This window comes from Mobula birostris, chromosome 24 (assembly GCF_030028105.1).
Source record: "Mobula birostris isolate sMobBir1 chromosome 24, sMobBir1.hap1, whole genome shotgun sequence".
Taxonomy (NCBI): domain Eukaryota; kingdom Metazoa; phylum Chordata; class Chondrichthyes; order Myliobatiformes; family Myliobatidae; genus Mobula; species Mobula birostris.
In genome coordinates, this window is record NC_092393.1 from 2,884,115 (window position 1) to 2,908,561 (window position 24,447).

The 24,447-nt window shown below is 43.4% G+C and overlaps 1 protein-coding gene across 4 annotated transcripts in view; it reads left to right on the forward strand.

The window, feature by feature from the left end:
- Positions 1-24,447, forward strand: part of rsad1 (radical S-adenosyl methionine domain containing 1) — a 101,704-nt gene that overhangs the window by 30,553 nt on the left and 46,704 nt on the right. For all 4 annotated transcript variants that reach the window (XM_072242174.1, XM_072242175.1, XM_072242177.1 and 1 more), the window contains exons 3-7: positions 4,887-5,091; positions 7,841-8,206; positions 9,729-9,792; positions 11,649-11,796; positions 20,164-20,218. In XM_072242174.1, the coding sequence (XP_072098275.1) occupies positions 4,887-5,091; positions 7,841-8,206; positions 9,729-9,792; positions 11,649-11,796; positions 20,164-20,218 (838 nt within the window). The remainder of the gene's footprint in view (positions 1-4,886; positions 5,092-7,840; positions 8,207-9,728; positions 9,793-11,648; positions 11,797-20,163; positions 20,219-24,447) is intronic.

A 24,447-nucleotide genomic window follows, 5' to 3' on the forward strand; every position in this document is an offset into this window, starting at 1 on the left:
TAGCATCTATAGGAAGAAGTACAGTCAACGTTTTGGATCGAGACCCTTCATCAGGACTAACGGAAAAAACGGATAGAGTATTGGGAAGCTTTTAAAAACTTGCAGAAGGAAACTGAGAAGGTCATTAGGAAGAAAAAGATGAATTATGAAAGGAAGCTGGTGACTAATATCAAAGAAAATACTGAAAGCTTTTTTAAGTATATTAAAAGGTAAAAGAGAGTTGAGGGTAGATATAGGATCAATACAAAATGACGCTGGAGATATTGTAATGAGAGAAGCAGAGACGGCAGAGTTTTGAATGTGTGTTTTGCATCAGTCTTCACAGTGGAAGACATCTGCAGTATACCGGACATTCAAGCGTGTCGGGGAAGTGAAGAATGTGCAGTTAAAATTACCACTGAGAAGGTACTCAGGAAGTTTAATAGTCTGAGAGTGGATAAATCTCCTGGGCTTGATGGAATGCACCCTTGGGTTCTGAAGGGAGTAGCTGGAGAGATCAGAGGCATTAAAAATGATCTTTAAAGAATCGATAGATTCTGACATTGTACCGGATGACTGGAAAATTGCAAATGTTACTCCGCTATTTAAGAAGGGTGGGAGGCAGCAGAAAGGAAACTATAGACCTGTTAGCCTGACATCAGTGGTTGGGAAGTTGTTGGAATCGACTGTTAGGGATGAGATTATGGAGTACCTGGAGGCATGTGACAAGATAGGCCAAAGCCAGCATGGTTTGCTGAAAGGAAAATCCTGTCTGACTAATCTACTGCAGTTTTTTGAGGAAATTACAAGCAGGGTAGACAAAGGAGATGCAGCAGATGTGGTGTACTTGAATTTTCAGAAGGCCTTTGACAAGGTGCCGCACATAAGGCTGCTTAGCAAGGTAAGAGCCCATGGAATTACAGGGAAGTTACTAGCATGGGTGGGGCATTGGCTGATCGGCAGAAAGCACAGAGAGTAGGAATAAAGGGAATCTATTCTGGCTGGCTGCCGGTTACCAGTGGAGTTCCACAGAAGTCAGTGTTGGGACCACTGCTTTTTACAATGTATGTCAATGATTTGGACTATGGGATTAACGGATTTGTGGCTAAATTTGCCGATGATACAAAGGTAGATGGAGGAGTGGATAGTGTTGAGGAAACAGCCTACAGAGGGACTTAAACATGAGAAAACCTGCAGTTGCTGGAAATTCAAGCAGCACACACAAGATGCTGGTGGAACGCAGCAGGCCAGGCAGCATCTATAGGAAGAAGTACAGTCAACGTTTCAGGCCGAAACCCTTTGTCAGGACTAGAGTTCAGACTGAAGAGATGCAAAGGGACTTGGGAGTCCTTGTATAGGAAACCCTAAAGGTTAAACTTCAGGTTGAGTCAGTAGTGCAGAAGGCGAATGAAATGTTAGCATTCATTTCTAGAGGTATAGAATATAAGAGCAGGGATGTGATATTGAGGCTTTATAAGGCACTCGTGAGTATTGTGTGCAGTTTTGGGCTCCTTATTTTAGAAAGGATATACTGACATTGGAGAGGGTTCAGAGAAGGTTCACAGGGGTTATTCCAGGAATGAAACGGTTACTGTGTGAGGAGCATCTGGCAGCTCTTGGGCATGGCAAAGTTATTTCCCATGGTAGGGGAGTCTCGGACAAGAGAGCATGTCCTCAGGATTGAAAGACATCCATTTAGAACAGAGATGTGAGAAATTACTTTAGTCAGAGAGTGGTAAATCTGTGGAATTTGTTGCCACGAGCGGCTGTGGAGGCCAAGCCATTGGGTGCATTTAAGGCAGAGATAGATAGGTTCTTGATTAGCCAGGGCATCAAATGGTATGGAGAGAAAACAAGGAAGTGGGGATGACTGGAAGAATTGGATCAGCCCATGATTGAATGGCAGAGCAGACTCAATGGGCTGAATGGCCTGCTTCTGCTCCTATATCTTATGGTCTTATGTGTTCTCAGGATGAAGCTTTATATTCCAGAACTGAGGAGATGTTCTCCTCCCTCAAAGAAAGGGGCTTCCCTTCCTCCACCATCAACACTGCCCTCAACCGCATCTCCTTCATTTCCTGCACGTCTGCCCTCACCCCATCCTCCCGCCACCCTACCCAGAATAGGGTCCCTCTTGTCCACATCTACCACCCCACTAGCTTCTGCATTCAACACATAATTTTTTGCAACTTCTGTCATCTCCAACAGGAACTCAACATCCCCCCCCCCCAACTTTCTGCTTTTTTACAGTATTGCTCCCTACCCGACTCCCTTGTCCATTTGTCCCTCCCCACTGATCTCCCTCCTGGTACTTATCCTTGCCAGCAGAACAAATGCCATACCTGACCCTACTACGTCTCCTTCCTCACTACCATTCAGGGCCCCAAACAATCCTCCCAGGTGAGGCGACACTTCATCTGTGAGTCTGTTGTGGTCATCTATTGTATCTGTCCTCCTGACTTGGCCTCCTGCATATTGGTGAGACCCAATGTAGATTGGGAGACCACTTCATTGAACACCTATGCTGCTTCTCCCAGTGGCCACGCATTTCAATTCTACTTCCCTTTCCCATTCCGACATGTCAGTCCATGTCCTCCTCTGCTGTTACATTGAGACCACACTCAGTTTGGAGGAGCAATACCTTGTATTCCATCTGGGTATCTCCAACTTGATGACATGAATATGAATTTCTCGAACTTCTGGTAATTGCCCTCCCTTCCCCTTTCCATTTCCCTTTCTCACCTTATCTCCTTACCCGCCCATCACCTCCAACTGGTACTCCACCCTTTCCCTTACTTCCATGGCCTTCTGTATTCTCCTATCAGATTCCACCTTCTCCATCTCTTTATCTCTTTCACTATTGACTTCCCAGCTCTTTATTTCACCCCTCCCCTCTCCCCCTCTCCCGGTTTCACCTATCACCTACCACCTTGTACTTCTTCCTCCCCTCCCCCACCTTCTTGCCCTGACCTCATCTTTTTCCAGTTTCGATGAAGAGTCTCGGCCCCAAATGTCGACAGTTTGCTTTTCTTCATAGATGCTACTTGGCCTGCTGAGTTCTCCAGCATTTTGTGTTGTGTCGCTTGAATTTCCGGTGTCTGCAGATTTTCTCACACTTGTGCTATGTTTCTGCATTTATAGCATCAGCACTACCTTTTACACCGGGTTCTTTATGTGCCATCAACATTTCCATCGAGACAACCAACCTTTAAAGTGTTGTTTTAAAAGCTTCGTGACCAGCTTCTTAGCTACCTCCTCTGACTTGTTTTTTAACATTGGTCCAATGACACGCACACTTCCTCCAGTTACAATGGAAACCCATTGATTGAGGTCGTCTTTAACATGTGGATCCTTACCATGCTTTCGTTTTTGGAATGTTCCCTGTTCTTCACAATAATGCCTATTCTTCTTGTATTCTTATTTTACTGATGTATCAAGTGTGCAGTTGGAGATTTTGGTGTTCCAGTTGTCCCTGCCAGCTGGCAATGAGTGGTATTAAGCAAATGGCTTTTAATTTGGGCCAATAGGGTAATTTTTTTTTGGCTAATGTCAAATTATTTTTGTGACATCTTGGCAAGGGTCTGAATTTTTTTCAAGTCAAAATTAAAAAATGATCAAAACTCGCTGCTTTTGAATTGGCATCCATTGGCCAAAATGGATAACATAACACAAGCAAATGCAGCTGACACTATTTAAAAACTGTTAGCTCTAAGCACAGTGTAGCATCTAATGGCCATACATGTGCACATGACTGACCCTAGTTAGAAACTGTTTACAGCAATCCTCTGTCCCAATTAAGTAGCATAGTGTCCCAAATAAACAAAGGGAATCCCAGCTACTCTCTCGATTAGTTTTAGTTCTTTAAGAGCGGCTGCCCTAATTAACTGATGGTGCAATTAACCAGAATCCTTTGTATATTCTTCCATAGAAAATGAGATCAGACTTATTCAGAGAATCCAAATGTGGTCTCACAGAGTTTCTGTATGATTACAGTGTCTTTCCTTCATGTGTCCCATTTCGTCATAGGCCCTATGTTTTTGAAAAGCGTTGGCAAGTAATATCATCTGTTACCTTGCTTTATATCCTTGGTCTCCTTGTTTTCTTCACAGTTACACAGCTAATAGACCCACAGGACCAGAGACCTGATAATGATTGACCTCAGAAGTAGCCTATGTGGCGGTTGCAAGCCATCCCTATAACTGCATGGGTTTCATCCCGCGTCACAAATTGTCCACTGTAGAACCTCCCTAGTGTGTCACTGAGTGCTCGAATCCAGGGAGGAGTTGAAGAAAATGTGATGAGAGTGAAAAAAGCTGTATTCTTTTAAGTGGGTGGTTGTTGGTCAGCGCAGACTCAGCAGGCTGAAGGGCCTCTCTCTGTGCCATATTTCTCTATGACTCTATCTCAATTTAAGGATTCTTAAACTCCCAGTAAGGTCTGCTTCCTTGCTCTTTAACCTACTCCAATCCTATAACTGCCTGTGTTATGTGTCTCTAATTCTGCAAACTGAGCATTTGTGAAGCTCCTCAGTCTATCATAGAGAGCCGACTTTACAGCTGCCCTGGCCTTGAGCATCTTGACCTCTCTTGTGCTTCTTTTCAAACAATGCTACAAAGGAACTAGTTCAGTGATCATGCTGATTCTTGATATCTTTTTATGTACCTTAATAGAAAGGCACTAGTTTTAATTAGCAAGTTTCATGTCATTGGGACTGGTTTAAGAATGTGTGTGGAGGGGGTGGGCTTGCAGTACTGGCAGTCCCAGGAGGGAATATGTGTTGATCAGTGATATGGTAGTGTTTGTAGCCATGTGGCATTGGGGTGTATAGGGAACCTGACTGGAAAATCTGGCCAACATCTAGGGATTCAGCTGGCAGCACTGTCACACTCACTATGGTTTGCTTTCAGGATCACTTCGGTGTTCTTTGGTGGTGGAACGCCAAGCCTAGCCAAGCCATCCACCATTGCCAGCATCTTAGAAACTGTTGCCAAGGTGACACATACCTGTCACAACATGGAAGTCAGCTTGGAGGCCAATCCTACATCAGTCTCATTGTCCAAGCTTGCTGAGTTTAAGGAGGCTGGAGTGAATAGGATCTCCCTTGGGATCCAGGTAAGGTGTGTGGCTGAATATCGACAGGGAGAATATGGACCTCAGATTTCCATTTTTCTTTTTCCTAAAGTTGCTAAGTTTTGAATCAAGGTTGTCTGGACCCTACAAGTAGTTTAATAGGGCAAGAAGCTAAGAACCATTCCCTGCCACTCTCCTGCTGCTTTCAGGTCATACCATGTTTTATTCATAATCATGTATCAAGAAAAGTGCTCATTAGTTTGGGCTGAGTGGTTAGAGGTAGCAGAGCACATAGAAGGCTGGGAATTTCAGGAAGTCACCTCCATAATAAATGGGTGACTAATCGGTCTGAATGGGGAGTATTGCTGCGAAGCTGAGGGTGACAGCAATTCAGGAAAGGGTGGTTTACACCACAGCCATGGGCTGGTGGGGTGAAGTAGAGAATCATTATATAAGGCCACTAGAAATAGTAGAAATTACAGAGGTTACAAGGAATCTTGTAGATAAGTGCCCAAATGTACCTCAGCTAGTGCCTTGCCTGCCTTGAGCCAAGGGGCTGAATATTTTACGTAGAGAATGGGAATAGTCATATGTCCTGATCTGTGACAGGAAGGGAAGGGTTTCAGAAGTTACAGAGGGAATTAAAGAGCTAAAATTAAAAGTATGCTCCAGTGCCCGCACATAATGATTATCAGAGCATTGAGATAAGATGTGTTAAGAGTAGTGGAGAATGGAAGGCTCCATTCAGAATAGACCAAGCACTGTAGCAGGGCAGTCAACACCGAAAGGTTAACTTGTGAAGCAGGATGTGAAGTTACTTGAAGAGAGGAGTACCAACCAGACCAGAGAACAAGAACGCAACAGGGATCAGGAGAGGACAGAAATAGGCGAGGTGTCAGACAGCAGGAAAATCCAAGGCAGTCTTTGATATGAAAATGAATAAATGCATGAATGCATGCCAGTGAGGTTATGGAGGAGCAGCACGTGGGACAATATAATGGCAATAACAGATATTTGGCATGAATTGAACTATAGGAAGTTTTCAAAGAGGAAATAGTTTAGGCAGACAGTGGACACATTCCATTGAAAGGGAAGAGATCCAAATTTGGAGCTCCCTGGATGAGTAAAATTGCAGAAATTAAAGTGAAACAAATAATTCCTGTGACACTTGTAAGAGATGAAAATTACAGTGAATTTATTAGTAAAAAATAAGAGGGGCTAAAAGAAGGTAGAAAAAATAAATGAATGACGAACATAAGAAAGTTTGCACCAAGGTAATCAAGCTAATCAATCCCTTCTGCCTGTATATGATCCATATCCCTCCATTCTCTGCATATTCATCTGCCTGTCTGGAGCCTGTAATGCCACCACCACTACTACCACTCCTAACAGTGCATTACAGGCACCCTCCATGCTTAAGCACAAAAGAGTACCAGAGAATGAAGGTGCATTTGGGATCAGGACAGGAGAGAAAAGGGTGAGGCTCTCTTCTAATAACTCCATAAACAAACATATGAAAATAGATGAACCCCTAAGAGCAAAAGAGCCAATCAGGACCGAGGCAAGTGAACGGGGGGGGGGGGGTGCTATATAAACGTGAGCACTCCCAGAGAGAAATTGCACACTGAGGATGTCACCCCAACTGGTGATGAAACATCTGCAAGCTAATACCGCAACATCAAACGGCTCAACCCAAACCACCATACTGTCTAAAAACTTGCCTTGCATATCTTCTTTAAAGTTTCCCCCTCTCATCTTAAATGTATACCTTCTAGTATTAGACATTTTGACCTTTGAGAAAAGGTACTGGCTGTCAACTTTTATCTATGCCTGTCATAATTTTATAAACTTCTTTCTGGTCTCCTGTCAGCCTCCATCACTCCAGAGAAAACAACCCTAATTTGTCTATCCTTACCTTATAGCACATACCTTCTGTCCGGACAGCAACCTGGTAAACCTCTTTTGCATCCTCTACAAAGCTTCCTATAAGGGGGTGACTAGAATTGAATACAGTACTTCTAGACACAGCCTAACCAGAGTTTTATAAACTTGCAACAAAACTTTCTGACTTACTAAATTAAACTCCATCTCCCATTGTGCACCCATATCTGAAACTAATCTGCATCTCATATACTGTATCCTTTGATAATCTTATATGCTATCCATAATTCCACCAATCTTTGTGTCATCTGCAAACTTACTAACCCACCCAGCCACATTTTCACTCATTTAAATATATCACACACAGCAGAAGAGCTAGTACAGATCCTTGGGGAATACCATCAGTCATGGACTTCCAGCAGAATAAGACCCATCAAACAATTCTTTCTGCATCCAAAACGACCATATCGTGATGGATCCCATGCATCTTAATCCTCTTGATGAGCCTACAAAACTCATTCAGACAACATACATAAATAACAACATAAATTAATTTGTCCTCATTTGAAGCATTGGAATTAATTCTGGGCATAGTACTATAGAAAATATATCAGTGGATTTTATACAAAAACTGCTTATATCTTTTTAACTGCTTTTCGAAGTACAGTAGGTTATTTCTGGCAGTAGGTTCTAACTTTATTGGGGTAGTGCATTCAAAATAGATCAATAAATGTTTGAATAAGTCAGGAATCAATGGACATGGGTAGTGCAGTAAGAGGTGTTGATAACATGTTATATGTTAGAGAAAACTTAAAGAGCCAGAGGGCCTACTGCTCCTATTTCTTATGCTGCAACTATCCTGTCCACCAGTTCTCTGTCTTATTCTGTATTCTTGGCCAATTAATCACAGGCTTTACGTAACGATGACTTGAAAATCCTGGGACGAGATCACACAGTCCGGGAAGCCATTTGGAGTCTGGAAGAAGCCAGGAATCTTTACCTTGGTCGCACATCTGTTGACATAATCTTTGGACGCCCAGGACAGAGCTTGGAGTTGTGGGAGAAAGAACTGGAGGAGATTCTAACTCTCTGTGACCTTCATGTGTCTCTTTATCAGTTGACATTGGAAAGAGGGACGGCCCTTTACAAACAGGTCCAAGAGAAGGTTCTGAGAATGCCTGAACAACAATTGGTGGCAGAGATGTACAATGTAGCAAGGAATATTCTGGAAAAGGCAGGATTCCATCAATACGAAGTGTCAAATTTTGCTAAAAATGTAAGAGAATTTGGATGTTAGCATGTTTGGAGTGGAGTGGAGTGTTCAACACTTGTGACTGTGTCCAGTCAGTGAACTGACAGGATGTAACTCCCAGCTGTGGGCTGTAAGAATCTGTCTGTGCAGATGGACCAAGTCACAGTGTACGTTGTCTGACTTTGTGTTAATGTCAGTTGGAGAGATTCCAAATGGAATGCATGGAGCGTTTAATTTCTCCTTCCCTCCATTGATGCTGCCTGACCTGCTGAGGTCTTCCAGCACTTTCTGTGTGTTGCACTGGAACTGGAGGCTTTATTGTAATGCCTCCACAATGCTCGCACCCATTTGTGTGTTTGATGTTACTGTGGCTCAGCATGTTGATGGCTAACTGTAAATGCTGCTTCATTTCCCTTGTCTTATTTATCAGTGGCTTTGACCTGTACAACTGCAGGCCTTGTCCTGCCAACCCATCATCTTCATTCTGAATTGCAGCTCCTCTTGTCTAGCTCAACCTTTGTTCATAGATCAGAGGGGCTCGGACCACACTGGAGCTGCTTTGACACACTGGTCCCTGCATGGAAGGATTTATAGACCAATGTATGTACACAGTAACTGATATCATGAAAACCAAGGCAGTGAGTGTGTCGATGGCTGAAATGTGTGCGCAGGCTTTGATGATTTAAGGAAAGTTGAAGATTAATTTGGTAATTAACTTGGCTAAGAGATGGCTTTATTGAGTAATTTTTTACTGGGCTGCACAAGAGGAGAGATTGAACACTCAGTGATGGAAGTTAGGGAAGGAAGCTGTAGGCTACTCTCTCAAATTACTGTGTATCCACATGCAGGAGATCGTTTAAATGTAAGATAGAGGAGGTATTGAAAAGGCTGAAGGGAGTAATTAGCTGATTAGCTCAAAGTACTGTAGGAGTGAGGCTACCAAACCAAAATCATGGCACCTTTAACCTGTGCTATACACTGCATTAGCTTATCTCACCTTGAGCAATGTTGGAATGCTGAGATGTTTTCATTAGCCTCAGTATGAGAAAAGATGTTATTGGAGAACAACTTGTTCCCCTGGAACTTTCCTACCAGAGGCTGGAGGGGAGGGGAGGGGAGTAGGTTAAAAACAGGAGCTCATCATTCAGCTCCTCCAGCACGCTGGCTGTCCCAATGTTCATGGTTAGAAGTTGTAAATTTAAGATGACGAAGGAAATGGGGAAAAAGGAGAGTTTATATTAATGCAGTAAGTTGTAACCTAAAATTAATTGAAAGGATGATTGAAGCAGATTGAATAGCACCTGTCAGAAAGCTAGGGCATGATTTAATAACTGGAATGTGAGACTAGGAGCCAGAAAAGATAGAAAAGCTGTGAAATTAAGAATGCACTATTTATATTGCAATGTCATTTAGCTATCTTTGTATTTTATCGAGATGAAAATCTATCAACACTTTGAAGTGGATCAGCGTCTCTCTTTAGTAGCCTGGTCTATTCCATTTCCTGGTACTTGATGAGCTTCTCCAGTGTGGTCTGCTTATTTTGCAGGGAGCTGTGTGCCTCCATAACCTGGGATATTGGAGAGGAATGCAGTACCTCGGGGTAGGCCCAGGTGAGTTCTCACTATTTCAACGTTATGTTCCCAGTCCTTTACACCACCGGCACTTGCAATGAATAGAGGTCTGCAGGTCTGCCTCACTACATCTGGACTGATACAAGAAAAAAACTTAGCCTGAGCTCTCACTAGAAAGGAGTAGAAAGTACAGGGAAGTCAAGGAGGCAATTTAGAAAAGGAAGGAAGAGAGGAAGGTGGCAGTGGGGTCCTCGTTATACAGGGCACTCACATATAATCCTAACAGAGACAGATCTGAAAATTACTCTGCTATTGAGAAAGCCAATTTTAATGGAAATTCTCCCCTGAAGAAATTTTAGAAGCATGGCATCATCAGAAAGTCTTGTACAGAAACTTGGTACGGGCTGTGGTACCTACTAGGATATACCATCATATCAGAACATGTCTATTTCAGCTGTACCAAAACAGGTATCAACAATTGAAGGACTTGTTGATACTTAATCAGTGCCTCTTCTTTCCATCAGTCAGGCTGCAAAACAATATCAAAATCAAACTTCGATGCAAGAAAATCACTGTCAAATATCTCAAGAATCTCACAAAGGTAGCAGTTCTCAGTCCGTACTTGGTAGTCAACCTGACAACTTTCAACCTACAGGAACCACAGAGTGGTTCAGACAGATCTATGATGAAACCTTGCAAAATGATGGTCAGGTTCCACCTTAACACCACCTCTCAGTAAAGGAAGGTGTTAGTGATGAAATTCACCACCAACTCTTGCTCATCATCATAGCACTTGGCTCTCTGAGGCAATGTTTGGTTGAAGATCATGGCTATATACCCATTATTTACCAATCCTTTAAATTTCAGAAACATGGACTACATACCCAAGACACCTCTAGGCACTGAGAATACCTCCAATTATACTGCTCAAAATTCTTTAAATCCCCTGGCGTGATCAGTGAGACAACATCAGCAATCTCCCCCAGATCGTTGAGCCTCTAGTTATTTAGTCAGCTAATAAGAATATAAGAAATCAGATTAGATCACCTAGCTCTTCAAACATATGCCACCATTCACCAAGATCATGCCTGATCTTCTCTGTCATTGACTTTCCCAGAATCATCTGTATGTTTTTAGATTCTCCCAAAGTTCAGATTTTGAATGAACCAAAGAATTGACCCCCGCCCCTCCCCAGATTGGGCATTCTTGAGGTTTACTACCCTCAAAATGTAGAAATTCTTCTTACCTCAGTCCGAAATAGCCTATGTCTTAATCCTTAACTGAACTCTCCTCCTACCTCACACACTCACTCCCAGTCCTAGACTTCTCAGCCAAGGAACCTATTAAGCCTTTTAAGAATTTAGTATATTTCAAGAACTTCTCTCATTCTAAACTCTAGAAACTACAGACCCCCTTCCATTCAATCTCTTGTCAAACCCACCACTTCTGGAACTAGCCCAATAAATCTTTGTTCCTCTCCCTCTATGGTAAATACATTCTTTCTTAATTTGAGTTCATGCATTGAGAGCACAAAAGCCGAGCATAAATGGCAGAAGGAACAGACCTTAAAATCTACAGACATTGATTGGACCCAAATCATTCTCGACGTCGAGGAACATTGTAAGTGGAGAGGTTCTCAATGAGACATGTTTTTGTTGGGTTAGTGTATAGTGAGACGTGTACTGTATGAATGATTAGTGTTGGTGAAATGTAATGTATATAGTAAGAGGGAGCAATGTATATTAGTCTGGGCAATGTTGGGCAACACCTGTGTGGGAGGGAGGACAGTGACAGGTGAGACCTGTGTAGATAGGAGACAGTGATAGATGAGACCGGGGTGTAGACAGGAGGACAGTGGTAGGTGAGGTAAGTGTTGTTTTTGTTTTTGTTTCTAGGTGCCCATGGCCGGTTTGTACCAAGGGGTGACGGTAAAACACACAGAGAGGCAAGGATACAGACTCTGGAGCCAGATCACTGGCTCAGGGAGGTGAGACAGTTTGGTCATGGAACCAGGAAGAGGGTACCGCAAAGTGAGTTGGACATGTACGTAAATCAGTTTGATTTTGCTTTTGATGATTATATACTAGAAATAATGTTAATTAGTTATTGACAACATTGTCTTGGAGATGGGGTTCACAGCAAATAGTGAGTTTGGCTCTGTACTGGCTCATTGTAGAATCCCATTTCCCCACAATTTTCTCATAGCCCAACAAACTATTTCCCCCTTCCTAACTGCAAAGCCTGAGTGATTCTGTTTCCACCACAAACGGTTCGACGACAGGTGCTCTTCATAAAACAGAAATGCATCGCCTCTGATCTGGGCCGACAATTATGTGTCGGGCGGCACCTAATTAATTAGCATGTTTATTTTGGCTTTTTTCTTAGAGATGTGCTGTGTGTCTCCCAGCTACTGCTGCATTCTCCGTGAATTGGTATCTGTCCACGGCCTGGGGGTTGGGGTGGTGGGACACTGGGGTGTCATCTCGTCGTCTGTTTCCATTAGAGCAGGCAGCTCATCTTATATCACTGCCCGCCTCGATGTCGAAGGTTGAGGTTCGTCGTCTGCTGTGGCCGATGTGGAAGGTTTGCTTGACTGCTGAGCCTCGCGCATTTTTCTATCATACAATTCTTTGTAAGGCCTCAAACCATCCTGCAAATATCCCCTAAACCAACGTATCCTTTCAAAATTAAAGTCGTACTTTATCATTACTCATTCGGTTTCAATTGTTATCCTTTCCTCTTCTGATTGCATCATCTCTTCGTCTATCAGTTCTTGGTCATGGGATGCCAAAACCTCTTCAACACCATCTTCGTCAGCTTCCACAAGCCAAACTCACTTAGTCCTTACTTCGTTCACTATGATCAAAATGCTTAATTATGTCTAGTTTTACGCTAAGTGTAACACCCTTACGAGCTCTTTCAGGCTTTTCCGACACCATAGAACTCATCTTGCAAACGACTGCTCACAGGCACGTGTTTAAGCAATGTCGGCGAGAATGCAGTTCCAAATCCGGGGGAGAGCGGCTGCTCGGGGCACGCTGCCTGTTATCGTGCGCTGATTTTTTTCGTGCACTGCTTTTTTCGTAACAGTGAAAACGCCTTCTGTTAGTGAAAGCAGGTTACTAATGTAGGTCTTTCGTAACAGTGAGGTTTCGTAAAGCGAACGTTCGAAAAGCGGAGGACACCTGTAGTCCAAGTCCGTGAGTCCATGAATGTTGCAGCAGTCTGCGGTCAAATACAGTACAGCTGTCTTCTGCCGAGTGAGCGCTGGGGGATGGCACCCTGGCTCCATCATGGACACCGCACCATACCACTCGCAGCACTCTGGTTAAGCACCCTCCCCCCAGGACCCTCCACTGCTTGAGGACTAGTCCTCACTGTGACCAAGGCCATGAGGCTCCCGTGTTCACCAATAAACTAATAACTTGGACTTTAACAATGCCCAACTGGGTCTTGTGATCAAAAGAAAAGTGACCAAGACGATCGCTCGCTGTTAGATGGCACACCCCCTTTGCATACCAACCCCTCTCTGTCGCAGGCAGCATCATAATCCACACCAAATCTAGCTCCTTCAGTCTCTCTGCCAACAAGCAACTTGCTTATGGGGTAGATCTGCAATAACTTAAATTCTTAATGTTCAGTAGGGACTTGCGATTGTAAAAAATACATTTAAGATGATAATAACATCCTCGGTTGACCCCATAGAGGCTGTTGCATCCAAGCAAGCTGCCATTGTACTAGAATCTTACTCTGAGGGCAAAGACTGCAGTCTTCTCTTTTAAACCTCATAACTGAAATCTGTCATCACCAAAGCCATTCTAGTGAATCCCTTCCACTCTTTGGGGATATTTACATCCTCCTAAAATGTAGAACATAGAGGAGTACCCCACTGGAACAGGCCATTTGGCCCACAGTGTTGTGCTGAAAAAGCTAAAAAAAAATCAAAAACACCCATACACTAATCCCTCCTACCTACACCATGTCCATGTCCCTCCAAAAACCTCTAAACCTCTACCAGCATACCAGGCAGCACATTGCAGGCACCCATCACTCTCGGAGTAAAAAAACTTATCATAGAACATAGTACAGCACAGTACAGGCCCTTCGGCCCACAATGTTGTGCCGACCCTCAAACCCTGCCTCCCATATAAGCCCCCACCTTAGATTCCTCCATATACCTGTCTAGTAGTCCCTTAAACTTCACTAGTGTATCTGCCTCCACCACTGACTCAGGCACCAACCACTCTCTGAGTAAAAAACCTTCCTCTAATATCCCCCTTGAACTTCCCACCCCTTACCTTAAAGCCATGTCCTCTTGTATTGAGCAGTGGTGCCCTGGGGAAGAGGCGCTGGCTATCCACTCTATCTATTTCTCTTATTGTCTTGTACACCTTTATCATGTCTCCTCTTATCCTCCTTCTCTCCAAAGAGTAAAGCCCTAGCTCCCTTAATCTCTGATCATAATCCATACTTTCTAAACCAGGCAACATCCTGGTAAATCTCCTCTGTACCCTTTCCAATGCTTCCACATCCTTCCTATAGTGAGGTGACCAGATATGGACACAGTACTCCAAGAGTGGCCTAACCAGAGTTTTATAGAGCTGCATCATTACATCACGACTCTTAAACTCTATCCCTCGACTTATGAAAGCTAACACCCCATAAACTTTCTTAACTACCCTATCCACCTGTGAGGCAACTTTCAGGGATCTGTGCACATGTACCCCGAGATCCCCTGCTCCTCCACACTACCAAGTATCCTGCTATTTACTTTGTACTCTGCCTTGGAGTTTGTCCTTCCAAAGTGTACCACCTCACACTTCTCTGGGTTGAACTCCATCTGCCACTTCTCAGCCCACTTCTGCATCCTGTCAATGTCTCTCTGCAATCATTGACAATCCTCTACACAATCTACAACACCACCAACCTTTGTGTCGTATGCAAACTTGCCAACCCACCCTTCTACCCCCACATCCAGGTCGTTAATAAAAATCACGAAAAGTAGAGGTCCCAGAACATAGAAAAACATAGAAAACATAGAAAATAGGTGCAGGAGTAGGCCATTCGGCCCTTCGAGCCTGCACCGCCATTTATTATGATCATGGCTGATCATCCAACTCAGAACCCTGCACCAGCCTTCCCTCCATACCCTCTGATCCCCCTAGCCACAAGGGCCATATCTAACTCTCTCTTAAATATAGCCAATGAACTGGCCTCAACTGTGGCAGAGAATTCCACAGATTCACCACTCTCTGTGTGAAGAAGTTTTTCCTAATCTCAGTCCTAAAAGGCTTCGCCTTTATCCTCAAACCGTGACCCCTCGTTCTGGACTTACCCAACATCGGGAACAATCTTCCTGCATCTAGCCTGTCCAATCCCTTTAGGATTTTATACGTTTCAATCAGATCCCCCCTCAATCTTCTAAATTCCAACGAGTACAAGCCTAGTTCATCCAGTCTTTCTTCATATGAAAGTCCTGCCATCCCAGGAATCAATCTGGTGAACCTTCTTTGTACTCCCTCTATGGCAAGGATGTCTTTCCTCAGATTAGGGGACCAAAACTGCACACAATACTCCAGGTGTGGTCTCACCAAGGCCTTGTACAACCGCAATAGTACCTCCCTGCTCCTGTACTCAAATCCTCTTGCTATAAATGCCAGCATACCATTCGCCTTTTTCACCGCCTGCTGTACCTGCATGCCCACTTTCAATGACTGGTGTATAATGACACCCAGGTCTCATTGCACCTCCCCTTTTCCTAATCGGCCACCATTCAGATAATAATCTGTTTTTCTACTTTTGCCACCAAAGTGGATAACTTCACATTTATCCACATTAAATTGCATCTGCCATGAATTTGCCCACTCACCCAACCTATCCAAGTCACCCTGCATCCTCTTAGCATCCTCCTCACAGCTAACACTGCCGCCCAGCTTCGTGTCATCCGCAAACTTGGAGATGCTGCATTTAATTCCCTCATCCAAGTCATTAATATATATTGTAAACAACTGGGGTCCCAGCACTGAGCCTTGCGGTACCCCACTAGTCACTGCCTGCCATTCTGAAAAGGTCCCGTTTATTCCCACTCTTTGCTTCCTGTCTGCCAACCAATTCTCTATCCACATCAATACCATACCCCCAATACCGTGTGCTTTAAGTTTGCCCACTAATCTCCTGTGTGGGACCTTATCAAAAGCCTTTTGAAAATCCAAATATACCACATCCACTGGTTCTCCCCTATCCACTCTACTAGTTACATCCTCAAAAAATTCTATGAGATTCGTCAGACATGATTTTCCTTTCACAAATCCATGCTGACTTTGTCCGATGATTTCACCACTTTCCAAATGTGCTGTTATCACATCTTTGATAACTGACTCCAGCATTTTCCACACCACCGACGTTAGGCTAACCGGTCTATAATTCCCCGGTTTCTCTCTCCCTCCTTTTTTAAAAAGTGGAGTTACATTAGCCACCCTCCAATCCTCAGGAACCAGTCCAGAATCTAACGAGTTTTGAAAAATTATCACTAATGCATCCACTATTTCTTGGGCTACTTCCTTAAGCACTCTGGGATGCAGACCATCTGGCCCTGGGGATTTATCTGCCTTTAATCCCTTCAATTTACCTAACACCACTTCCCTACTAACATGTATTTCGCTCAGTTCCTCCATCTCACTGGACCCTCTGTCCCCTACTATTTCCAGAAGATTATTTATGTCCTCCTTAGTGAAGACAGAACCAAAGTAATTATTCAATTGGTCTGCCATGTCCTTGCTCCCCATAATCAATTCACCTGTTTCTGTCTGTAGGGGATCTACATTTGTCTTTACCAGTCTTTTCCTTTTTACATATCTATAAAAACTTTTACAGATCCTTGTGGGACACCACTAGTCACAATCCTCCAATCTGAATGTACTCCCTCCACCACGACCCTCTGCCTTCTGCAGGCAAGCCAATTCTGAATCCACCTGGCCAAACTTCTCTGGATCCCATGCCTCCTAACTTTCTGAATAAGCCTACCGTGTGGAACCTTGTCAAATGCCTTACTAAAATCTATGTAGATCACATCTACTACACTACCCTCATCTATATACCTGGTCACCTGCTCAAAGAACTCTATCAGGCTTGTTAGACACGATCTGCCCTTCACAAAGCCATGCTGACTGTCCCTGATCAGACCATGATTCTCTAAATGCCCAGAGATCCTATCTCTAAGAATCTTTTCCAACAGCTTTCCCACCTCAGACGTAAGGCTCACTGGTCTATAATTACCCGGACTATCCCTACTACCTTTTTTGAACAAGGGAACAACATTCGCCTCCCTCCAATCCTCCGGTACCATTCCCGTGGACAACGAGGACATAAAGATCCTAGCCAGAGGCTCAGCAATCTCTTCTCTCGCCTCGTGGAGCAGCCTGGGGAATTATCCTTCACATCCCCCTTGTACCTTGCACCTACCCCCCTCACCTGGTATTAGACATTTCAACCATGAGAAACAGATACTCTCTGTCTAGTCTGTCTGTGCCTCTCATAATCTTGTAAACCTCTATCAGATCTCCCCTCTGCCTCCAACACTCCAGAAGAAATACCCAAGTTTATCCAGCCTCTGATGGTAGCACATGCCCTCTAAACCAGGCAGCATCGTGGCAAATCTCTTCTGCGCCCTCTCCAAAGCTTCAATATCCTTCCTATAGTGAGGCGACCAGAATTGTACGCAGTGCTCCAGATGTGGCCTAACCAGAGTTTCAACACAACCTCCTGACTTTTGAACTCAGTGCCTCAACTAATAAAAGCAAGTACTTTGTATTCCATAAGCCGCCTTAACCGCCAAACCAACCTGTCTAGCCACTTTGAAGGAGCTATGAGCTTGGATCCCAAGATCTCTCTGTTCAGCAACACTATGAAGGGCCTTGCCCTTAACAATGTACTGTCTCCTTGCATTTGCCCTACTGAGGTGCAACACCTCACATTTATCTGGGTTAAACTCCATCTGCCATTTCTCAGCCCATATCTGCAACCGATCTATATCGTGCTGTATTCTTTGCCAGTCTTCTACACTACCCAGAACTCCACAAATCTTGGTACCATCCACAACTTACTAACCCACCCATACACGTTTTCATCCAGATCATTTATATACATCACACACAGCAGAGGTCCCAGCACAGATCCCTGTTTAACTCCGCTAACTACAGACCTCCAGCTCAAATAAGTTCCTTCAACCACTATCCTCGGCCTTCTTTGCGCAAGCCAGTTCTGAATCCAAACAGCCTATTGCACTCTGGAAACAACAGGAATTCTGCAGATGCTGGAAATTCAAGCAACACACATCAAAGTTGCTGGTGAACGCAGCAGGCTTCCTACAGATGCTGCTTGGCCTGCTGAGTTCACCAGCAACCTTGATGTGAATTGCACTCTGGATCCCATGCATCTTAATCTTCTGGTTTAGCCAGAATTGGACACAATACTTTACTTGTTTGAAATGTGTGGCTTTGGTTATGCATCCTAGCATCCTCTCTTTATGTGAGTGATTTAAGTGCATACACAGCCTGGCTTCTGCCACTGAATATCCTTTAAAACTGTTCTATTTAGTATGTGTTGTGTAATTTTGTTCTTTCAGTCCTTGTATCCCTTGGTACTTTGTATTGGATTCTGTAATATCGTTGCAATGTTACACTAAGCTGCAATGTTTGTCGCTCTTCCAAGATTTGTATCATTGGGAAATTTTGTCCTGCTCATCCTGCTCATACCATGAAAAAGAATGAAAAAACAGTTTTCCCACCTCTGCTCTCTGACAAAAAAAAACTCAGTTTTAGAAGGCATTAGGATAAGCTTCCACAATTTAATACAGCAGTATTAAGTGAATAATCCTTCGATTTTTTTCAATTACTGGAATTATCCTACATCTTTGTTGGATTTATTTCCTGCTTTGATGCAACTACCAAGCCACTCCTTGTAATAGACATTTAAATCTCCAATTCAAAGTCTTTTTGTCTTTGTTATTATTTTTTTCAACTACTGCTCAATTCTAGTACTGATTATTTGGGTAGTAATCAGGAAGAAGTTGCCTTGCCTGTATTAGACCTGATCAGACTTCATGGAGCATGGGGTTAATGTTGACAACTCCCAGGGATAATGCTTTCTGCCAGTATTCCACTGAATGGTCTCTTCTAATGAATAAAACATCACAACGTTTCTAGGCATTGTGGTGGAAGAGTATGGAAAGTTGGCTGCATATCCCTGGAAGCATTTCCTGGAATTTCCTCATTTGGCCACATTTGAAAATATTTTCCTGTTACATAATGAACAAAACCAGCTTTTACTTGGCCTGAGAGTGTTTGATGTGGCGGATCAAAAAAAGTTTCACTCTGTAAATAACCTGTGCCCTACTTTCCTTTGGACTGCTAAGATGGTGGCATGTTCAATTGCAGTGGGTTCTATGGGGCCAACCGAAGGTGTTATTGTCCTTTTTAAACATTTTTTACAATCACAAGATCCTGCTGGACATTAACAATGTAAAGTACTGCAGGTCTACCCCTCAGTGAGTTACTCATTGGCAGAGAAATGGAAGAAGCTGGACTTGGTGTGGATCGTACTGCTGCCTGCATCAGAGAGACATCAGACGAGTCAGTATGCAAAGGCGGTGTGCAGTTTAGCAGCGAGTGATCTTCTTAATCACTGTTCTTGGGATCACAGCACCCTGTTGGACACTGTTAATGTGGAATGCTGCAAGTCGGATTCACTGATTTATTGGTGATTGTCAGGAGAGCTCCACTTTCTCAGACACAGTGTGGTGCGGCATCCAAGCTGGAGTCCGTGCTTCCTCCTAGTGTTCACTCGGCAGAAGACAAGCTATATTGTGTTAAGCTAGAAGACTGCAGACTGCTGCAACATTCATGGGCCCCAGGGTCTTGGACTATAGTTTTTTGTGTGACTGTATTTTAGTGTTATCTTATGTGTTTACTGTCTTTTATGTGCCTTGTGCTGTGTGTACTGTTGGTACTGCGTTTTGCACTTTGGCCCCAGAGTAATGCTTCATTTGGTATTCCTGAATGGTTAAGTGACAATTAAACTTGAATTTACTGATCTAAGCTGATAGTACGTGATGGTTCAGTGTAATGAAACTTTATTTTGTATCTGACCTATGCTTAGTTTGATGGGGCAATGTAAACAGCAGTTTATTCTGCATCTAACCTCCTACTCTGTAATATTTGATGGGACATGGTAAATGAAACTGGGATTATTTGATGGATTTATGTAGAACAGTTTTTTTTTCAATAGTTTACCCTGCTATCACAGATCAGGGACTGGTAAATCATGTTGTCTGAAGTCGAAGGGATTCTGTTCCAGATATTGAAATCTTTACTGAGTTTAAAGACAAATGAACGTGTTTTTTTTGTTGTGTAGCTTGGAGGAAGTGCTGGTGCTAGGACTCCGAATGAATGGGGGACTTACCCATCAGGTAATTAGCATAAGAAACCTTAAATCTGATTTTTGTGACTCACATCCACAGTGGAATGAAAGCATCACTACAACACTCCAGTCAGAAAGCTTTGAAATCTCAACCAGTACAGGGTGATTGGTTCAACTTACTCCCTATAATCACTGTATCCATTCAGCCCATTATATGAATGGTAGCTCCCTGCAGAACACTAAGACCATGAGGCTGATTTGAGCTGAAGTTGGCCATTCAGCCCGTCATGTCAGCATGCTTTCCCCAAGGGAAAATCTTGCCTGACATCTGCTGGAATTCTTTGAAGAAGTAACAGACAGGATAGACAAAGGAGAGTCGGTGGATGTTGTGTACTTGGATTTTCAGAAGGCCTTTGACAAGGTGCCACACATGAAGCCGCTTAACAAGCTGTGAGCCCATGGAATTACAGGAGAGATTCTGACATGGATAAAGCAGTGGCTGATTGGGAATAAAGGGAGCAAAGGACTTCGATTAGGAGAGTGGGCAAAGAAGTGGCAGGTGAATACCGTGTTGGGAAGTGTATGGTCATGCAGTATGGTAGAGGAAATGAAAGGGTTGACTATTTCCTAAATGGAGGGAGAATACAAAAAAAACAGGTGCAAAGGGACTTGGGAGTCCTTGTGCAGGATTCCCTAAAAGTTAATTTGCAGGTGGATTCTGTGGTGAGGAAGGCAAATGCAATGTTAGCGTTCATTTCAAGAAGACTAGTGTATAAAAGCAGCAATATAATGTTGAAACTTAATAAAGCACTGGTATGGCCCCACTTGGAGTATTGTGAGCAGGTTTGAGCTCCTTATCTTAGAAAGGATGTGCCGAAACTGGAGAGCGTTCAAAGGTGGTTCACGGAAATATTTGCAGGATTGAATGGCTTGTCATATGAAGTGTGTCTGCTGGCTCTGGGCCTGAGTTCACTAGAATTCAGAGGAATGAGGGGTGACCTCATTGAAACCTATCGAATGGTGAAAGGCCTTGATAGAGTGGATGTGGAGAGGATGTTTCCTATGGCGGGAATGTCTAAGACCAGTGGACAAATACTCAGGATAGAGGGGTGTCCGTTTAGAATGGAGATGAGAAATTTCTTTAGCCAGAGGGTGGTGAATCTGTGGATTCTGTGGTTTTGGGCCGAGACCCTTCGTCAGGACTAACTGAAAGAAGAGATAGTAAGAGATTGGACAGGGCATGAAGGGATAGGGGGAGAAGGTAGGAGAGTGGGACTGAGAGAGAAGTCAGATCAGCCATGATGAAATGGCAGAGCAGGCTCGATGGGCCAAATGGCCTAATTCTGCTCCTATGTCTTATGGTCTTTCTATATAATAAGCCCAAAACTGCTCACGATACTCCCAAGTGAGGACTCACCAATAGCTTTTAAACCCTCAGCATTATATTCTTGTTTTTATATTCTAGTCTCCTAGAAAGCAATTCCTTCTTCACCACCGACTCAGCCTGAAAATTAACCTTTAGGGAATCCTGCATGACAATTCCCAAGTCCCTTTGCACTTCAGATTTTGGAATTTTCTCCATTTAGAAAATAGTCCACGCTTTTATTCCTTCTAACAAAGTGCATGACCATACACTTCTCAACACTGTATTCCGCCTGAAACTTCTTTGCCCGTTCTCCTAATCTGTCTAAATCCTTCTGCAGCCTCTCTGCTTCCTCACCACTATCTGTCCTTCCACTCTCTTCATATTGTCACAAACATGGCTACAAAGCCATCCAAATCATTGACATATAATATAAAAAGAATTGCCCCAATACCAATACCAACCCCTGTGGAATACCACTAGTCACAGGCAGCCTTGATCTGTTTCTTCCCACTCTTTGCCTCCTGCAAATTAGTCAATGCTCTATCCATGCTATGTCTTTCAAGTAGTACCATGTGCTCTTAACTTGCCAAGCAGCCTTATGCGTGGGACCTTATCAAGGCCTTTTGAAAATCCAAGTACACAACGTCCATTGATTCTCCTTTGTCTATCGTGCTTGTTATTTTCTCAAAGAATTCCAACAGATTTGTCAGGCAAGGTTTTCCCTTAAGGAAACCATGCTGACTTTGGCACATTTTATCATGTTCCTCCAAGTACCCTGAAACCTCATCCTTAACAATCAACTCTAACACCTTCCCAATCACTGAGGTCAGACTAACTGGCCTATAATTTCTTATCTTCTGCTTCCCTCTCTTCTTGAACAGTGAAGTGCCATTTGCAATTTTCCAATCCTTTGGACACGTTCCAGAATCTAGTGATTCTTTAACTATCATTACTAATGCCTCTACAACATCTTTAGCTACTTCTTTCAGAACCCTACAGTGGATGCTGTCTTGTCCAGCTGCTTATTTACCTTCAGGCCATTCAGCTTCCCAAATTACCTTCTCCTTAGTAATAGCAACTGTCTCACTTCTGCCTCTTGACACTCTCGAACATCCAGTCTCTTTCACATTGAAGACTGATGCAAATACTTATTCAGTTCGCCCATTTCCTTGTCCCCCATTATTACTTCTCCAGCATGATGTCCAGTGGTCTGATATCTGCTCTCGTCTGTCTTTTACTCTTTGTATACCTGAAAAATCTTTTGGTATCCCCTTTGATATTGGCTAGCTAACCTTAATATTTCACCTTTTTGTTCCATATGGGCGTTTTATTTACCTTCTGTTGGTGTTTAAAAGGTTCCCAATCCTCTAATTTCCCATTAATTTTTGGTCTCTTTTGCTTTTATGTGGGCTTTGACTTGCCCTGTCAGTCTCAGTGGTGTCATTCTGCCTTTGGATACTACTACTACTTTGGGATCTATCTATCCTGCACCTTCTGAATTGCACCGAGAACCTCCAACCGGACATGGCAGATCAATTGAATAATTACTTTGGTTCTGTCTTCACTAAGGAGGACATAAATAATCTTCCAGAAATAGTAGGGGACAGAGGGTCCAGTGAGATGGAGGAACTGAGCGAAATACATGTTAGTAGGGAAGTGGTGTTAGGTAAATTGAAGGGATTGAAGGCAGATAAATCCCCAGGGCCAGATGGTCTGCATCCCAGGGTGCTTAAGGAAGTAGCCCAAGAAATAGTGGATGCATTAGTGATAATTTTTCAAAACTCGTTAGATTTGGACTGGTTCCTGAGGATTGGAGGGTGGCTAATGTAACTCCACTTTTTAAAAAAGGAGGGAGAGAGAAACCAGGGAATTATAGACCGGTTAGCCTAATGTCGGTGGTGTGGAAAATGCTGGAGTCAGTTATCAAAGATGTGATAACAGCACATATGGAAAGTGGTGAAATGATCGGACAAAGTCAGCATGGATTTGTGAAAGGAAAATCATGTCTGACGAATCTCATAGAATTTTTTGAGGATGTAACTAGTAGAGTGGATAGGGGAGAACCAGTGGATGTGGTATATTTGGATTTTCAGAAGGCTTTTGACAAGGTCCCACACAGGAGATTAGTGTGCAAACTTAAAGCACACGGTATTGGGGGTAAGGTATTGGTGTGGGTGGAGAGTTGGTTAGCAGACAGGAAGCAAAGAGTGGGAATAAACGGGACCTTTTCAGAATGGCAGGCGGTGACTAGTGGGGTACCGCAAGGCTCAGTGCTGGGACCCCAGTTGTTTACAATATATATTAATGATTTGGATGAGGGAATTAAATGCAGCATCTACAAGTTTGCAGATGACACGAAGCTGGGTGGCAGTGTTAGCTGTGAGGAGGATGCTAAGAGGATGCAGGGTGACTTGGATAGGTTGGGTGAGTGGGCAAATTCATGGCAGATGCAATTTAATGTGGATAAATGTGAAGTTATCCACTTTGGTGGCAAAAATAGGAAAACAGATTATTATCTGAATGGTGGCCGATTAGGAAAAGGGGAGGTGCAACGTGACCTGGATGTCATTATACACCAGTCATTGAAAGTGGGCATGCAGGTACAGCAGGCGGTGAAAAAGGCGAATGGTATGCTGGCATTTATAGCGAGAGGATTTGAGTACAGGAGCAGGGAGGTACTACTGCAGTTGTACAAGGCCTTGGTGAGACCACACCTGGAGTATTGTGTGCAGTTTTGGTCCCCTAATCTGAGGAAAGACATCCTTGCCATAGAGGGAGTACAAAGAAGGTTCACCAGATTGATTCCTGGGATGGCAGGACTTTCATATGAAGAAAGAATGGATGAACTGGGCTTGTACTCGTTGGAATTTAGAAGATTGAGGGGGGATCTGATTGAAACGTATAAGATCCTA